This window comes from Myripristis murdjan, chromosome 18 (assembly GCF_902150065.1).
Source record: "Myripristis murdjan chromosome 18, fMyrMur1.1, whole genome shotgun sequence".
NCBI lineage: Eukaryota > Metazoa > Chordata > Actinopteri > Holocentriformes > Holocentridae > Myripristis > Myripristis murdjan.
The window spans coordinates 23836348-23855759 of record NC_043997.1 but is presented as its reverse complement, the minus strand read 5'-3'; the positions used below and the strand labels follow the sequence as shown (position 1 = coordinate 23855759).

Sequence of the window (19412 nt, the reverse complement as noted above, 5' to 3'; positions counted from 1 at the left end):
AGGGTAAGACAGGGAAAAGGAGGTGGGCTTACTTGTCGCACCGTATTTCTAATTGCCGCATAGCTTGGTTCATTACCTACGCTGAATATTTCCGACAGTACGTGAAGGCAGCGTAAGTGAACCACAGATGCCGCCTGCATGTTGATTGGTGCAAATGCAACATTGTGTGGGATTGTATTTATTTGTCGCTACACCGGGTCATTGTTACTTTACTCATGTAACATTATGACTTATGACGTTATAATATTACAAACATAGGAAAACAAAGATAGGGCACGAGAAAAGCAGTGTCTCAAACTAACAAACCACCATAAAATACAATATGATTAGAAGTTAAAATGTTGTTTGCTGATAGCTCTATACATTCTTGTCATATCAAACTATAGCTACTGGGGTTAAAATTGAGGCCCTGGCACGATTTGTTTGTTTGTTTATTTATTTATTTATATTAATAAACCAAAAGTAACTTTTCGGACTCTTGAACATGCCCCTAAAATTCACTTCCGGTGTGTACTCGAAGTCACCTGACTGAACTGGTGACAGGAGTCAGGCCAGGCAAACTCAAGCAAACTCCAGAGAAACTTCGACACAATCTGTTTTTTTTAAATTTCTGTTGTTTTTTTTATTATTCGAAGCGCCTATCTAATTCTTTAAATCATGGCGTTTTTGATTTGCGGTCCCAAACTTGCCACATGTGGGATGGTCATCAGCATTTGGGGAGTTATCATGTTGGTAAGACTGACTTTCCAAACTTTACAGCCTTCATGTTGTCGTTTCTTTAGTTTCTATTTCGTATGGAGAGAAAGGCGAAGCAAAGCCCGTTCAAAGCTGTGCTGGTTTAATGCCACTCAGGCTGGAGCTGCTCACTGCCTTTTGTCCACACAGTGAATCCACCCATCAGCACTTCTGTTGGGCTCATTTATATGATGATGGATTACATATGTGACGAATTTACCAACTGTGTGTGTGTGTGTGTGTGTGTGTGTGTGTGTGTGTGTGTTGGCAAGAAAACTTTAAACTTAGGTCTAAGAAAAACAAGCAGAAAAGACAAAACCTGCAAATGTGTTAAAGAGCAAGTAATTAGACAAGAGCAAGGGTGAGAAAGAAAGAGGAACTGCCACATTAAAGTATTGAAGAAATAAATAGGCTTAAAGGGACAGTTCATCCATTAAAAGAAATAATTAGATTAATTTCCTCCCAGCTGTTCTGTAGGACAGTAGTGGTATTATCTTCCTCTCATTGTTACTGAGTGCTGGATACTGGCTGGATGCTCCACATGCTAACTGTTAGCCTCCTGCCATTGAGCTGGGCTTCCCCCCAGCTAACATTCTGAGAAATAACTGCCTTAATCCCCTCAAATAGTTAAATAAACAAAGTTAGAGTTTGATCATGTGTAGTAGAATTTTACAGCCCCGAGTGGTGTTAAAATGACTGACTTTATTGAGGCCAGAAATGTTTTCTCATGTGATGTCAGCTCTCTGTGCTGGTCCTCAGTTCCTACGGTGGCTGGCAGGAGCCTGGAAGGTTCATGAAATGTTTGATAGAGTGGAGCGAAGGAAAAGAAGAGGCTAGCCACAACAAGATTTGCCAGTTCTTTTAGTACGCTGGAGAAAGTTGTTGTTTTTGTCCTCCAACATGCGCACATGTGTTCAATGAAGAAAAAAGAAACAATAGCAAACTCAAGCAATCTACTTCAGTCTCGGTGGTGGCTGCTGCTGCTCTGGAGTGAAGTGAGACAAGAATTGTTAGCCTCCTGCAAGTGACGTAGTGTTTTTTGCCCCCCAAATACCATCGTAACATTTCACCACACTGCCTTTTCATATTTAAAAGAAATAAATGATGTGACAACAATCCTTGGTAGGGTAGATATTCAGATATTCATTTTCTTAGGAGCATTCCTCAAAGACTCAAAAAATTTTGTATGATGTATTGCTGTACTGTAATGTATTGCTGAATAATAAATATCAGCTGAGTTGCTGCTTTTGATCAGTACATACATATCCACCCCCCTCTCAGGCAATGCTGGGGATATTCTTCCAAACACATTCAGCAGTGCTGATCGAAGACGTGCCTCTGACTGAGGAAGACCTCCACAGTGGGTAAGTCCTCTGCTTACTGACTGGACTCTAGCTTTCTTCTCATGTAGTCCCGGTGAGACATGGACATTTTAGCCGTAACATGTCGTATTCGTGGTTTTGGTGTATTTTGGTTTATGGAGCCTTCAAACACTGCAGCAAGCCAAGCGTGGTGATGTGCTTACATTTGTAGTCCTGTTGTCTTGGACTAGCCCAGACCCATGAATCACACATTTACTTAAAAAAAATGAGGTGGTCTGATTGGTATGGTGGATTCAAATCCCTTCACCTACAGAAACTAGTGAACGCAGGGCAGTTTCAGACTAAACTTCACAGTGGCAGCTGACTAGGGGCCATTTTCAGACTCTGGCAATGGATTGGAAATTGAATGGGCATTCATTTTGAATATTTGGCTACAGTAGGACTGTTAGGGAAGGGGGATGTGAGTTAGTGCTACAATCAGCAAACATGAACAGTAAACAGTCTTTAAATCCAGAAATGTCTTGGAATAAGTCTAGAGTTGAGGAGTTTAAAATGTGTAGGGAGCCTCAGCCACAGCTTCTGTGGCAGGGTTGGACTATTTTGGGAAACAGGAATTAAAACACAACAGTGTTGAATGGAGGTTTTACATGTGGGAATGTCTTAATGCTCATGAGCGTCCAGTGTGTGTTTGGACTGAGTCATAGTGGAACAGTAGCTTCACATGTCAGCCTCATATGACACACACACACACACACACATACTAGAAGATGGTGCAGGATCTGATGGAAATTGGACAAATCTGTTGAATCTTGACTGTTTCTCCCTGCCACAAATGACCTTAGTATGAGAGCAGGAGCTTGTTTGACCAGTCATCTTGCTAGTGAAGGTTGTTCACACCAATGAAATACTTGATGACTGAAATGTGTTTAAATAGCAGGGGAGAAAACAATTAACATCTTACCATCTTGTTTTCTCTGGAATCAACATGAAATTGCTGACAATAGTAGGGGAGATACAACATTTATAAATGAATAAATCCATTCGATATGATTCTATTCTGCACAAATTCTTTTTTTAATTCCTGTTTTTGTCAGCCAATGAAATATTAATTAATGATGGGCACTATGATGGTTTAGGAGACACTCTGCGATTTGCTTTTACATTTGCTGAGGATGCAAAGAAAAAGTTGAATGAAAAATGACTCCCAGATTTAATTTAACACTCTTTTTAATGTATTATGTTAAATGGATTTAGCAAGTGATTAATCTCTTTATTGGTTGATTTATTTGTTATTTTACAAATCCCTTTTTCATTCACCTGTTCTATATCACCTGTTTTATTGAGCCTCTCTGGCTCCTCCATAATGTTCTGGTAACATCTCTGCTCTTTGTCCTTTTCAGTGAAAACCCTCTCCAGAGCGTCTACAGCCTCTACAACCAGGTCGGCTACAACTGTTTCATAGCAGCTGGGATCTACGTTCTGGTGGGAGCCTTCTCCTTTTGCCAAATCAAACTCAACAAGCGCAAGGTGATTACATCCGTCCAGCTGATAAACAGCAATACACTTTACTACTAAGGTTGAAAGAACTTTAGAGACAGGTTCATGCGTTTAACTTGGTAGATTTATTACAATCTGCACAAAACAAACACTTACAGTTAGAAAAATGTTGGAAATACCCCAAATAAAATAGCTCTTTGTTTTAGAAGTGTCCTTATTGTGGTTTGAAAATGTCTCTCTACCTGGTGGATAAAATGAAATGTGTGGTAATTCCCTAGTGTCCCTAAGGGTATATGGTACAGATGTGTGTAGTTATAGTATAATCCTTTTTTCTCAAGTTGTCAATTATATACAGTACGTTATATGCCTGGCAAAGAATGGATTAAAAGAATTTGTGCTGTAATTGTGACCTAAATAATAACATCTATTAATTTCTCCACATATTCCTGTTGTTGCCCTGTCTCCGTAGGAGTACCTGGTGCACTAGTGGCTGTGCGGGGTGGAGGAGCTCCTGAGGGATGCTTCATAGCAGCGAGGGACGCTGCATTTGGACGCTCTAGAAAATCCAGCGTGGTCATCTTTGAATCCTTTGTCTGCTCACTGACATTTGTCTTTGGTGTTTAAACTTCTAAGCAGAAGCTACAGGGATGGAAATGGCCCAAGATTTATCTGGATGCAGCCTGAGAGCGCAGGAATTGTCCTGTGTGTTAATATATTTAAGAAGAGATTAGTTCTACCTCTTGATCACAGATGCCTCACTTTCCTTATTTGATTTTTTGGGTCTAGGAAAATCATTTTTCTTTCACTTTCACTAGTCGTTGTTTCACTTTTTTGTTGTTCTATAGAATCTGAATGAATTGTGATTCGTTCATGCCTTGCAGAAACTAACAATTATTTATCAAAGCATTTCAAAGTTAATTTAAAACCAGCAAAGTTGTCTCTAGAGTGCCATAGTGCATAGCTGTTCATTCTCTCTGACTTCCAATGGACAGTCTGCCATCAAATAAGTGAACTCTGGTGCTAATTCTTCAGCTGTGCCTGTTTAGATTCTGTCGTTTGTCTGATCAATTTGTCCAGTTTTTTCTTCTCTATATTTTTCTATTTGTCTGTACATGCCCCAAGAAAGTATTGTTAATAAATTTGTGTGCCTTTCAGTATCTTTTTAGTCAATTAAATATATTGATTGTTCAATCAAAACATGTTGTATACATCAGCTCTTTTCAGTATAGATATCTCAAATAGTGGTGTCAAATTATCGCGTTAATTGAGATTAATTAATTACAGTCATATTTAGCGCGTTATGTTTTTTAATCGAGTTAATCTAATTTTTAATCTCTAACTTTACTTTTTATAAAATCGGTTTGTAGGCGTTGGGCTTCCTGTGCTTAAGTTGTTGGGGGTGGAAAACCGGGAGATTTCCCGAAGCGCCGGCCTGTCACTGGCCCGGTGGCCTGCCCGTCTTTTTTTTTTTTTTTTTTTTTTTTTTTTTTAAACAGGTCGCCAGCCAGGCCAATCAGCTGTCGGTCCGGTCCAGCTGGCCTCACCAGTCTGATTTTTTTTTATTTTTTAAGTCAGAGAGACAGGCCAGGCCAATCAGAGGCCAGCAACCTGTGAAGAGGTCAAGACATGATTGGTTTGTTTTGATTAACACCCGCCCCAACAGTCCGAGTCCGTTGTAAACAGGCAGCGCATGTTGAGGAGGGGGTGTCGCGATTCGTGTGTGTGTGTGTCTGACTGGGGAGGAGAGGAGAGTAGAAGAGGTGGAAGAAAAGGTTGCGTGATCGAAGTTAATACATTACCGTATTCATCCGAATATAAGACGATATTTTTTCCATTGAAAATGCCCTGAAAAAACGCCCTCGTCTAATATTGGGGGTCTAAGCAAATACACGTGTATTGTGCATATGTAAACCAGTAGGTAGGCTCGCCTGATGCCGCGATTACCGGCGAATGGCCGCATTGCGCAGTCATTGCAGCCGCGTATGAACAAAAATTGATATGGCAGTAGGCTATGTGTGCGCCGCTCACCTGTCAGATCCGGCAGACCAGACCCGGTGCCGCGGCCGGCTCGCCTGATGCCAACCGGTGGCTTTTTTATTCAAACAAGATTTTGTCCATATAGAATTTTTTTTTTTTTTTCCAAAAAAGGGTCTTGAAAAAGAGGGGTCGTCCCCCCGACCCGCATCGGACTGATCTGCTACAATAATGTAATGAATTTAAAGGGAAATACCTCAACTTGAGGGCTTTTCTCAGCAATTTTAGGTGAGATTAAAAAAGAGATTAATTAGATCAATTAATTACAGATCATAATTAATTAATCTCTCAATTTTTTAAATCTCTTGACACCACTAATCTCAAATACATATTCCTGAACACAAGAACAAATCAACGCTCCAGGCTAAGGTTAGTAACTGCCTGACAGACATTTGTATTCTCATGTATTCAGTCAACAGCTGTATGAATGGCTTGTCCAACCTTAGATACATATTTGGATGTTGTGAACAGTAACTCTCAGTAAATACTCCTAATACTACTTCCTGTGCAACACTTTACAGATACTAGTCTTGTAATCTTTACTGTAATCCCATTATATGTAATCTGTAATTTGTGAAGGAATGGGTATTACATCTGGGTAGCTTTAGCTTTTCAGTAAACTTCACCATCATGATCCCTGATCAAGCCCCAAACTACAATTTCCTAAAGTTGATTTATTCTGGGTGTATGTACAGTGGTATGCAAAAGTTTGGGCACCCCTCTGAGATTTCATGATAATTTGATCTACCTTTATAAGAGAAGATCACAGCAACAAGATTTGTTTTCCTACAGAGATGTAGACATTTGAGTGTTTTCCAGATTCTTAGAGTAGCATTACATAGTTTTATTATAATAAAATAAAATGTAAAAAATGTTACCTACAAAGGTTTGGGCACCCTTTTAATCGCATTCATTTCAAGACCTGTAGGGATTTATAGCTGACAGGTTGCAGCACAAAATTGCTTTGATTAGCTCGTTAGACCTTCAGTTACAAAGACAGGTGGAACCAATCATGAAAAAAGCTGTTTAACATAGGTAATTGCTGGCTGTGCTTGTCCTAGGTTCTTTCTTAGAGAGTGGCAACATGGGGGCCTCTAAACAACTCTCCACTGACCTAAAAACTAAGATAATTCATTATTGTGAATTAGGAGAAGGGTGCAAGAAATTATCTGGAGGGTTTGGACTGTCTGTCTCCACAGTCAGAAATGTAGTGCAGAAATGGATAGCCACAGAAACAGGCTTTGTGAAGTCAAGATGTGGTAGGCCGAAAAAAAATACAGGAAAGGCACAGGCAAAGGATGGTAAGAATGGTCACAGACAAGCCACAGACCACCTCCAGAGAACTGTAAGAACATCTGGCTGCTGATGGTGTAGTTGTTCATCGTTCCACATTTAAGCGTACTTTGCACCAGGAAAAACTCATTGGAAGGGTGAAGCGCAAAACGCCTTTCCTGAGTGTTTGTCACAAGAAGAGTCGCATGAGGTATGCAAGAGCACATCTGGACAAGCCAGAAGCATTTTGGAAAAAAATACTGTGGTCAGATGAGACTAAGATAGTTATTTGGGCAGAACAATAGGAGGTATGCATAGCGAAAAAAACACACTGAATCCCATGAGAAGAACTTATTGCCTACTGTGAAATTTGGTGGAAGGTCCATCATGTTATGGGGCTGCGTGGCTAGCACAGGTACTGGAGACCTTGTTAAAGTTGAGGGCCACATGAATTCGTCTCAGTATCAGCAGATTCTTGACAAGAATGTTCAAGAGCCGGTCATAAAGTTGAAGCTATGCGGGGGTTGGATTTTTCAGCAGGACAATGATCCTAAGCACTGTTCAAAATCCACCAAGGAATTCATGCAGAAGCACAAGTACAATGTTCTGGAATGGCCATCCCGTACCCCAGACCTTAACATCATTGAAAATGTATGGATTGATTTGAAGCAGGCGGTCTACGCACAGAAGCCAAGAAACCTGACTGAACTGGAGGCGTTTTGTATGGAGGAATGGCCCAAAATACCATCTGCCGGACTTCAGGGACTTGTCTGTGGCAATAGGAGGCGTCTACAGGCTGTTATTGCAGCAAAAGGAGGCTCTACTAAATATGAATGGAATTATGTCTTTGGGGTGCCCAAATTTATGCACATGCCTATTTTTGTTTAAATGCACATAAAAATGTTTCTGTTGGACCAATAAAAATGATTTCACTACTGAGATGTTTCTGTTTCCATAAGGTATAACATATGTTAAAATGAAGTTGCTGCGTCAAAAGCTCAGCAAGTGACAAACTGATGCAGTTATTTTCCTAAAGGGACTTTTGCATACCACTGTAAATACCTCAAATGGACAGTCCTAGATTATTAACTGTATCAGGTCTCAGATCTTCAATTAAATCCAACTGCAATATATTTGGTAAATCAGTCAGTCTTAAACTGTCTAGTAATGCTGTTTTCTGCACTGATGGAATCGCTTCAGAGATTTTGCAGAGTTGGAAATTCAACCTCCTACTTGTGGCACGTTCCTGCAAGATCCACTGAAATATGACTCATCAACAATTTCACACTGTCCTGATTTCCGATTGGTTGGTTTATAAGTATATGTTCTGTATAGCATAGGTAAGTAAAAGTAAAATCTCACCCAAATTGGCAAGTTTCACCTGCAGGGGGTTGAGGGAAGTGGAGGGTATAAGAGGATATTTAGTGTACTGATGCTTGTATGATGACCTATTGTCATCTGTTTGCTGTAATGCTGTTATTGTACACTCATTGGAAAGAAGAATGAAAAAAATTCACTGGCAGTAACTGAAGTAGAAAGACCTGAAAGACAGGAATGTTTCACCGTCATTTTGCTGAAGTGCAAGTGAATGAAACTCAGAGCAACCGTGTTGCTGCAGTTCTGGAAAGTCTCTTTTTCTTCAGAGAAAATATAACAAAGGTCATCCTGCCTTCATCTGAAAAACACAGAAGTGTCCTAGACATACACAAGTGAGTACAGCAGATGAGATTTACTGTTCTTAAACTGGGAGCCGTAACATAATTGAACCTCAGATCGGATGTTTCCTTGTTTTCATTTTGCTTGTCAGCTGAAGATTTTGGTAAAGTGCACTTTGAATATAAATATTGTACTATATATAAAATTGGTTTAGTGCTCTAGTATTGTCTAAATTTTGTTTTTTAATATAAATATTTAAACATTATGACATTACAATGCTAATGTTTCATTTAGAAATGTCTGCTGCCGGCTGCCTGCTATCTGAAGATCAGTTTTGGTGCTCCATCTGTCTGGATGTGTTCACTGATCCAGTCGCCTTACCATGTGGTCACAGCTACTGCAAAAACTGTATCACACAGCACTGGGATGTTAACACTCCTTGTCAGTGTCCCATGTGTAAAGAGGTTTTTAAACAAAGACCCGAGCTGCGGGTCAACACTTTCATATCTGAGATGGCTGCTCAGTTCAGGAAGTCGGCTCAGAAGAAAGCCAGCGACCGCTCTGACCAACCATGTGCCAAAGCAGGAGACGTTCCCTGTGACCTCTGCACCGGGACCAAACTGAAGGCCCTGAAGTCCTGCCTGGTGTGTCTGGCCTCCTACTGTGAGACTCACCTGGAGCCTCATCACAGGACTCACAGGCCTGAAAACACATCAGCTGATCGATCCTGTGGACAACCTGGAGGACAGGATGTGTAAGAAGCACAATAAACCTCTGGAGCTCTTCTGCAAGACTGATCAGGTGTGTGTGTGTCTGCTCTGCACTGTTTTAGACCACAAGCCACATGACTTTGTTCCTTTGGAAGAAGCATCTGAAGGAAAGAAGGCTGAGCTGGGGAAGACAGAGGCTGAAATCCAGCAGATGATCCAGCAGAGACGAGTGAAGATTCAGGAGCTCAAAGAGTCAGTGGAGGTCAGCAGGGAAGAAGCAGACAGAGAGACAGCAGACGGTGTGCGGCTCTTCACTGCTCTCATGCAGTCTGTTGAGAGAGGCCAGGCTGAGCTCCTTCACATGATTGAAGAGAAGCAGCAAACAGCAGAGAAACAGGCTGAAGGCTTCATCAAAGAGCTGGAAGAGGAAATCTCTGAGCTAAAGAAGAGGAGCACTGAGGTGGAGCAGCTCTCACACACTGAAGACCACCTGCACCTTCTCCAAAGCTTCCCATCCCTCAGCGCTCCTCCACACACCAAGAACTGGTCAGAGGTCAGAGTCCATCGCTCATCATATGAGGGGAGTGTGAGCAGAGCTGTGGCTCAGCTGGAGGAGACGCTCAGTAAAGAGATGAAGAAGCTGTGTGCTGATCTTGAGCTGAAGAGGGTCCAGCAGTTTGAGGTGGATGTGACTCTGGATCCTGATACAGCAAATCCCGAGCTCATCCTGTCTGATGATGGGAAACAAGTAAAGCATGGTGATGTCGAGAAGAATCTCCCAGACAAGCCAGAGAGGTTTTCCCCTGCTGTCTGTGTTTTAGGAAAACAGAGCTTATCTACAGGAAGATTTTACTACGAGGTCCAGGTTAAAGGGAAGACAGACTGGGATTTAGGAGTGGCCAGAGAGTCCATCAACAGGAAGGAGTTAATCACACTGTGTCCTGAGAACGGCTACTGGACTGTAGTGCTGAGGAATGAAAATGAGTACATAGCTGCTGCTGGCCCTGCTGTCTGTCTCTCCCTGAAGTCTCGGCCTCAGAAGGTGGGGGTTTTTGTGGATTACGAGGAGGGTCTGGTCTCCTTTTATGATGTAGATGCTGCAGCTCTTATCTACTCCTATACTGACTGCAGCTTCACTGAGAAGCTCTACCCATACTTAAGTCCCTATCTTAATGATGGAGGTAAAAACTCCAGCCCTCTGATCATCTCTCCTGTCAGTCACACAGACTAGACTAATCATCCAACTTTCTCCTGAAGATTTCAAATGAAATTTGAACATAGTGTAATGTAACAATTTCTGTAATATACTGGTTAACAGAGTTTGTTTAATTCTCATGTATGGTTTCTAAATTGAGTTGCTTGGCCTGCATGCCCATGTTACTCTGCCTCTGACTGGCTGATAATCGCTGCCTTCATTGGTTAGGTTGGTAAAGGTTAAGGTTAGGATGATGTTTAGCCAATGAGAATAGTGGCAGGTCTTCCCGGCCAGCATACTGGGTCTGCAGACCTAGCAGGTCAGTTTAGTCTCTCCCACTCCAACATGGCCTCCAGAGGGCAGGATACATCACCTGATGACTGGAAAGAGGTCGTCAAGACACTCAGGAGCACCAGAAAGGAAGTTTGGATGTTGATGTGAGATGTGGAGTTAGTTCAGTTAGTTGTAGAATAAAAAATGAAGAAAGGGCTACTAAAAACACCTCTATGATATTGTGTCTGTATTCTGTTGCTTTGGCAATGTTTTTCTATCCATACCCACAATGGAAACAAGTCCATTATTTTACTGTGTTACCTTTGATAAAGAAGCTGGGATGTAATCTGGTTCTTATGGTCTTAAATAAACTACAGGAAACTGAAGTAAAAGACTGCTCACTCTCTTACTGTACAACAAATCAAAGCCACAAAAACACAGCCTTTTGTGAACACACTGTGATGATTAAGGCTGAATGAAGACAGAGTGGCTGTGTCTTTCTGCCTGGCCAGGTGTGAGCTGCTGTATGAACAACTGCACAGCAAGAAAAACAGAAACTTGGTGACAATTTGGCTGAAAAGGGAGTTTTAAAAAATGACAGATGAATGAAATCAAAAGTATGTTTCTGTAACCAGAGTAAAAAAAAAAAGCAACAACATGACTTATCTAACTGCAGTAGGAGGCAGAGTGGAACATGAGGAGAGTGTAACGTCACTTTGCAGAAATGAAAATGAAAGTACATCAACACCACACCACCGGTGCACTCAAGACGAGTTTGATTATTTCCAAAAAGAAATAAAAATAGCTGTGAGTATAGCAGATAATATTTAATATGCTCAAACAAAGAGCAATGACACCAAATAGAGCTGTATTCCTGTCTAGATGAGATGTTCATCTGTTTTCATTTTACAAGGTTTCAGTGTAATCCTTTGAAACCTTTGGGCTAACAGTGGGGATATTCCAGCTTCAAGTGTTAAATGACTGCTAGCTAATGAAGGTCTTAACCCAGGGCTAAGTGTATTGTGGAAAAGGGCCTCAGTGTATTTTGACAGAGAGATGCAGGCTTGGTGAGTGGACGTTTGTCAGATAGAGCCACCAAGTGTGTCTCCAGGATCTGTGTATTTTAGGATTCCATAGCAAGCCGTGATAGTGGAGAGTTCAGTTTGTGAGTAGTATGGGGGGTCATTAATGCCACCAGTGTTTCTGCACTTGCTAATGAAGGCATTTTAAATTACTGGACAGTCCTTAGCTTCCCACATGTACACTTGAAGAGTGTCTTGAACACCAGCGGAGTCACTGCTTGGACTTTCTTTGCTCTTTTCACACTTGGGTTCCTCAGCTCTAGGCTAACTAAGCATCAGGCTGCAGTTAGCTCAAGGCTTAGTTAACTGATTGGACAGCAAACATTGTGTTGCTTCTCAAAAGTATTATATTGTTGTTGTAACCTTGATTCGAACCGTGATTCACACTGCAGACCAGAACCCTGATTTTTGGGGACATCCCTACAAAATCAGGTCTAACCTGCTGTGGAGAGGGGCTGAGAGTGGGGATATCCCACATTCTGTGTTGCAAGTTAGAAGAGACAATTAGCTCAGAGCTAACTGGGCATGTAGACCTGGGCTAAGTGTAATGTGAAAAGTTTTATTTTTCTACTTGTGCTCTTCCCTTACTTCTGTGAGCACAGTGTTGTTTCACAAAACTCTTTTGCACCCAGCGTTTTCCCCCTGTTCTTTGTTTTGGGTTTTTTGTTTCTGTTCTGTTAATTTTAATGAAATAGGTTTTTTATGCTGCTATCATAATTTTTTTTTTTTTTTTTTATCACAGTGTTGACACTTTCTCATTCACTTTAGGTCTCAGTGTGTAGAAATGTCTGCTGCCAGCTGCCTGCTATCTGAAGATCAGTTTTGGTGCTCCATCTGTCTGGATGTGTTCACTGATCCAGTCGCCTTACCATGTGGTCACAGCTACTGCAAAAACTGTATCACACAGCACTGGGATGTTGATGCCCAGTGCCAGTGTCCTGTGTGTAAAACGGTTTTCAGCCAAAGACCTGAGCTGCATGTCAACACTTTCATATCTGAGATGGCTGCTCAGTTCAGGAAGTCGGCTCAGAAGAAAGCCAGCGACCGCTCTGACCAACCATGTGCCAAAGCAGGAGACGTTCCCTGTGACGTCTGCACCGGGACCAAACTGAAGGCCCTGAAGTCCTGCCTGGTGTGTCTGGCCTCCTACTGTGAGACTCACCTGGAGCCTCATCAGAGGATCACAGGCCTGAAAACACATCAGCTGATTCATCCTGTGGACAACCTGGAGGACAGGATGTGTAAGAAGCACAATGCAGTGCTACAGCTCTTCTGCAAGACTGATCAGGTGTGTGTGTGTGTGCTCTGCACTGTTTTAGACCACAAGCCACATGACTTTGTTCCTTTGGAAGAAGAATCTGAAGGAAAGAAGGCTGAGCTGGGGAAGACAGAGGCTGAAATCCAACAGATGATCCAGCAGAGACAAGTGAAGATTCAGGAGATCAAAGAGTCAGTGGAGCTCAGCAGGGAAGAAGCAGACAGAGAGACAGCAGACGGTGTGCGGCTCTTCACTGCTCTCATGCAGTCTGTTGAGAGAGGCCAGGCTGAGCTCCTTCACATGATTGAAGAGAAGCAGCAAACAGCAGAGAAACAGGCTGAAGGCTTCATCAAAGAGCTGGAAGAGGAAATCTCTGAGCTAAAGAAGAGGAGCACTGAGGTGGAGCAGCTCTCACACACTGAAGACCACCTGCACCTCCTCCAAAGCTTCCCATCCCTCAGCGCTCCTCCACACACCAAGAACTGGACAGAGGTCAGAGTCCATCACTCATCATATGAGGGGAGAGTGAGGAGAGCTGTGGCTCAGCTGGAGGAGACGCTCAGTAAAGAGATGAAGAAGCTGCTTGAGGCTGAGCTGAAGAGGGTCCAGCAGTTTGAGGTGGATGTGACTCTGGATCCTGATACAGCACATTTCAAGCTCATCCTGTCTGATGATGGGAAACAAGTAAAGCATGGTGATGTAAAGAAGAATCTCCCAGACAAGCCAAAGAGGTTTTCCCGTTGTGTCTGTGTTTTAGGAAAACAGAGCGTATCTACAGGAAGATTTTACTACGAGGTCCAGGTTAAAGGGAAGACAGACTGGACTTTAGGAGTGGCCAGAGAGTCCATCAACAGGAAGGAAGGAATCAAACTGTGTCCTGAGAATGGCTAGTGGACTGTAGTGCTGAGGAATGAAAATGAGTACAAAGCTAATGCTGGCCCTGATGTCCCTCTCTCTCTGAAGTCTCGGCCTCAGAAGGTGGGGGTGTTTGTGGATTATGAGGAGGGTCTGGTCTCCTTTTATGATGTAGATGCTGCAGCTCTTATCTACTCCTATACTGACTGCAGCTTCACTGAGAAGCTCTACCCATACTTAAATCCCTGTCTTAATGATGGTGGTAAAAACTCCAGCCCTCTGATCATCTCTCCTGTCAGTCACACAGACTAGACTAATCATCCAACTTTCTCCTGAAGATTTCAAATGAAAATTGAACATAGTGTAATGTAGCAATTTCTGTAATATACTGGTTAATAGAGTTTGTTTAATTCTCATGTATGGTTTCTAAATTGAGTTGCTTGGCCTGCATGCCCGTGTTACTCTGCCTCTGACTGGCTGATAATTGCTGCCTTCATTGGTTAGGTTGGTAAAGGTTAAGGTTAGGATGATGTTTATCCAATGAGAATAGTGGCAGGTCTTCCCGGCCAGCATACTGGGTCTGCAGACCTAGCAGGTCAGTTTAGTCTCTCCCACTCCAACATGGCCTCCAGAGGGCAGGATACATCACCTGATGACTGGAAACAGGTCGTCAAGAGACTCAGGAGCACCAGAAAGGAAGTTTGGATGTTGATGTCAGATGTGGAATAAGTTCAGTTAGTTGTAGAATAAAAAATGAAGAAAGGGCTACTAAAAACACCTCTATGATATTGTGTCTGTATTCTGTTGCTTTGGCAATGTTTTTCTATCCATACCCACAATGGAAACAAGTTCATTATTTTACTGTGTTGTCTTTGATAAAGAAGTTGGGATGTAATCTGGTTCTTATGGTCTTAAATAAACTACAGGAAACTGAAGTAAAAGGCTGATCACTCTTCATGTAAAACAAATCAATGAAAGAAAAACATGCATTCATGAACACACAGGGTAATGAAGACAGAGTGGCTGTGTCTTTCTGATTGGCCAGGTGTGTGCTGCTGTATGAGTGACTGCACAGGAATATTGTGATGCAACTTGGTAAATTCTCTTTTAGCCTCCCACCTTTAAGGTCAGTTACAGGTCAGCTCCTCTGGATCTGTTAGGGATGCAGTGTCTTGTTCAGTGACACTTGAGCAGGGTGGATGCTTGCTGTCAAGAGGGCATGAACCCAGCTCCTCTGGTTGAAGGATGATCTCTCTAGCCCAGTCGATCTCAACCTGTGGGTTGGCAGATCATTTTGGGGGGTCTCAACTTGGTTAAGACATAGGAGAAACCAAGAGGGAGATTTTGGAGCCAACATAAAATTCCCATATATCCTACTTGTAATTGTAAATGCCACTAGGGGCGTACATGAATGGTTTTATTCCTAGGCTGTAAATAACAGTGGAGAAAGTGAGTATAACATCACTCATTGGCTCCTCATTGGTCAGCTCCATATCTGGCTGAAGGGCTACTGTATGCACAAAGGTATCCCCTTCGTGGACAACTTCGCTGCCTTCATGAACAGACCTCACTTCTTTAAGAGAGATGGTTTACATCCAAACCGTGAAGGCTCACGCCTCCTAACTTGCAACATTGAACTGACGGTCAACTCATGTACCGCCTGACTCACAGCGTGCCCACATAGCTCCCCCTACCTGCGTAGCAGCCCCACTACACCCAAGAGCATCCCTGTAAGAGTGACAAACAGACCATACAGATCACTTGTTTTACCCGCTACTAATTATAGTAACCCGCTCAGCTTGATTCCAATTAGACCCTCCTCTCACCTTACAACTAGATCGTCAGCCCCCCTTCCTGTCCCTAGCTCTGCTGAGTCAATAGATCCACCCCATCACGGGGATCTCAGGACAGTACATGATTTTTGTTGCTGTAATGGGCTTAAATTCCTGCATTTAAATATAAGGAGTTTGCTGTCAAAACTTGAAATTATTAATGTGCTGATTACTGAATCAAACCTTGACATTTTAGTTATCTCAGAGTCTTGGCTCTCTGGAAGAGTGTCAGACTCAGACGTAGCCATTAAGGGTTTCAATATGTTTAGAGCAGTCAGGAAAACAAAAGGGGGAGGGGTCATAATCTACACCAGAGATCATCTGACTGTACGCGTAATCTCTCTAACCTCTGTGCCCAAATGTTGTGAATGTATCATTCTGAATACTGGTGTCGAGGGCAATAGTCATTTTACAATTAGTGGGATTTATCGTCCTCCCTCTGCCCCTAACTCGGCCTTAGAAGAGCTAGGAAAATTACTTTCTCCCTTCATCAACTCTGAGTTAATTGTTCTGGGTGATCTGAACTTAGATTGGTTGTCTCCCTGCTCATCTAAACTGAAAGAGCTATGCCTGGAGCTAAATCTATCCCAGCTGATCTCCTTCCCTACTAGGCCTAATAATAAAGATAACTCTAAATTCACGTTGATTGACCTTATTCTAACAATCAGGCCACAGAAAAATCCATGTAGTGGTGTCCTAGCTCAGGATATCAGCGACCACTGCCCTATAGCCTGTGTGAGGGTGACCAAAGGGCAGACTTCCAGGGGACGCACCATTAGAAAGCGCAACTTTAAAAATTTCAATGAGCAGGCATTCTTAATTGACCTGTCTCATGCGGACCTAAAAAGGGTTGACCTAATTCTGCTGGCCTTTGAGTATTTTTCGAGTGTTTTTAGTTCTCTTATAGATAAACATGCCCCGTACAAGAATTTCCGTATTAAAAAACGCTCCAATCCCTGGTTCTCTGCTGACCTATCTGAAGCTATCCATGTCAGAGATCTGGCCTGGTCAAAGGCTACTTATCCTCCGTTGCTTCCAGCCAAGGTGATGCTGCCAAATTCTGGAAGACCATAAAATCTCTAAATTTTACACCTAGCTCCTCTCTCCCTTCTCAAATAATATGCAGTAATACCTGTATCTCTAACAAATCAGATATGTGAGATGCCTTTAATCGCCACTTCATAGCCTCTGGTCACTTGTTCCATACTAGCATGATCCCAGCTGTCCCTGCCCCAGATCCAGTATCCATGGCTGTATCCAATCCATCAGCAGTGTTTACACTGAGACCGGTAAGCCATGCCGAGGTAATGAAAGCACTCACCCACCTTGACCCTAAGAAATCCAAGGGTGAGGATGACCTTGACCCACATCTCCTGCATCTGAGTGCCTGCTTAATTGCTGCACCACTTGCACACATCTTCAATGTGTCATTTTCATCTGGTAAAATCCCTACCGTGTGGAAAGCCACACAGGTTGTTCCGTTACTTAAAGGCGGTAACGCCAGTACTTTAGATAATTATCGCCCTATCTCAAAGCTTTGCTGTCTAGCTAAAGTTTTAGAATCCCTTGTAAATTTTCAGCTACGGGCCTTCCTAGATTCAAACAGCATCCTTCAACCAGAACAGTCAGGTTTCAGACCCGGTCACAGCACTACCACAGCTACAGCACTTGTTGTCAATGACATTATTAATGGACTGGACTCTTATCAGCATTGTGCAGCTCTTTTCACTGACTTGTCAAAAGCATTCGACACTGTAGACCACAACATCCTGCTATACAAGCTCTCGTCTATCGGACTTGACAGCCTCTCTCTCAACTGGTTCTCCAACTATCTCTCTGGGAGAACACAAATAATCGCTGCAGATGGAGCTAGATCCCACTCGCTTCCATTGCACAAGGGTGTACCGCAAGGGTCAATTCTTGGCCCCCTTCTATTTTCTCTCTATGTTAACAATATTATTCCTCCTTCTCCTACCTGCAATGTCCATTATTTCGCAGATGATACTATCTTATATAGCATCGCCCCTACTCTCCACTCAGCTGTTATTAATCTACAATCTGCCTTCAACCATTTCCAACTGTCGTTTGTAGCTCATAAACTTGTTTTGAACTCTAGCAAAACTAAATGTATGCTGTTCACAAGGTCTCACAAAAACAACTCTTCTCTGAAGATTCACACATTAAATGGGCAACTCATTGAAATCGTCAACACTTACAAATACCTGGGCATCTGGCTGGATTCCAAGCTTTCTTTTCGTAATCATGTGGATCACTTCACCAACAAACTTAAGCCTAGACTTGGTTTCTTATATAGAAATAAGTCTTGCTTCTCATCGCAGAGTAAAAAGATTATTGCCCAAGCCACTGTAATGTCTGTTCTTGACTTCAGTGACGTAATCTATATGCATGCCTCAGCTTCAACACTGAAACCCCTAGATGCTGTCTTCCACAGTGTCATACGCTTTATCACCGGGGACCCTTACTCAACACACCACTGAATTTTATATAGCAAGGTGGGCTGGCCATCTCTCACCACCCGCAGAGAACAGCACTGCTTACTATTCATCTATAAAGCACTTCTCGGAATACTCCCCCCATACTTATCTTCACTTTTAAATTTCTGCCCTACAGGTCTCCCCACCCGCTCACAGTCACACATCAGGCTCCAACTCATATAAATTCAGAATTAGGAAAAACCGCCTTCTCTTTCTATGCCCCATATCGCTGGAACAAATTACAAGACTCACTGAAAATTGATACACTTATCTCTCTCGAAGCTTTTAAAAGACTACTTCACGATACAGTAGCGGGGGCCCAGACCCAGGCTTGCACCTGCTTCATTTAGCCTGATTTCTACTATGTCACAAAAATTTTTTTATTACCTTGTTTTTATGCCTGTATTTTTTACTGCATTGTTTTTTGTTTTTGATGTGTCTGTAATCCCTATGTTTTCTGCTGCTACAGGGCGTCCTTGAAAAAGAGAGCCCGCTCTCAATGGACCTTCCCTGTCAAAATAAAGGTTAAATAAAATAAATAAATAAATTTTGAAGCCAGATTTTATTTACAAATGCTAGTATGTTGTTGATATTTTGGAGGCAGAGCAGCAAAGAGCCAAAGAGTGGAGCCACAATGCCCATGCACCTGTAAGCATTTTGTCTCTGTATTGAGTAGCCGAGAGAATGTGAACTCGGAAACCAGTCTGATTTAGAGCCAAAAGCCCAGTCCTCCACTGAGGAGGCCAATCACAGCACTGGGACATAAGCACGACATCAACAACCACAGAAAACATACTGTTCTGTACAAGGTTAATACCGTGAGGCTGGGACACACACACACACTACAAAAGGCTGGATTTACATGATTTTTAATATAGGCTTTACAAACAATTTTTAAAATGTAACAGAAATGTGTTAAATTGCAAATTAAATATGAGACCCACTGTTGTTTCATTTGACTTTCATGAGGGGGGGTGGGGGGGGGTTATGTTATATTGTGTTTGGTATCACAAAGCTATAGGTAAATGTTAGTCACTTCTGCTTTGGCCTCGAGCTTCACTGGTGACACTGCCTGCTTGCTGTTACCCAGTCACCTGCTTGTGAATATGACATAATAACGTGATGTGAACGCCACATAAAAGCTGATGATTTTCTGACATGATAAAGTGTCCTCCAATTGGCATTCCTCTGACTTT

At 42.4% G+C, this 19412-nt stretch overlaps 1 protein-coding gene and 2 pseudogenes across 1 annotated transcript; all 3 read left to right on the top strand.

Annotated features, from left to right (window-relative positions):
• The first annotated feature begins 500 nt into the window (after positions 1–500).
• LOC115376181 (ribonuclease kappa-A) lies at positions 501–4711 on the top strand. The gene is made up of 4 exons (XM_030075672.1): positions 501–732; positions 2017–2099; positions 3458–3584; positions 4024–4711. Exons 1-4 carry the CDS (start codon positions 658–660, stop codon positions 4039–4041), a joined length of 303 nt encoding a protein of 100 aa, XP_029931532.1. The 5' UTR covers positions 501–657; the 3' UTR covers positions 4042–4711.
• Positions 4712–8812: 4101 nt separating this feature from the next.
• On the top strand, positions 8813–10464 carry LOC115376178 (E3 ubiquitin-protein ligase TRIM21-like; annotated as a pseudogene).
• Positions 10465–11467: 1003 nt separating this feature from the next.
• Positions 11468–14770, top strand: LOC115376179 (E3 ubiquitin-protein ligase TRIM39-like; annotated as a pseudogene).
• The last annotated feature ends 4642 nt before the right edge of the window (positions 14771–19412 follow it).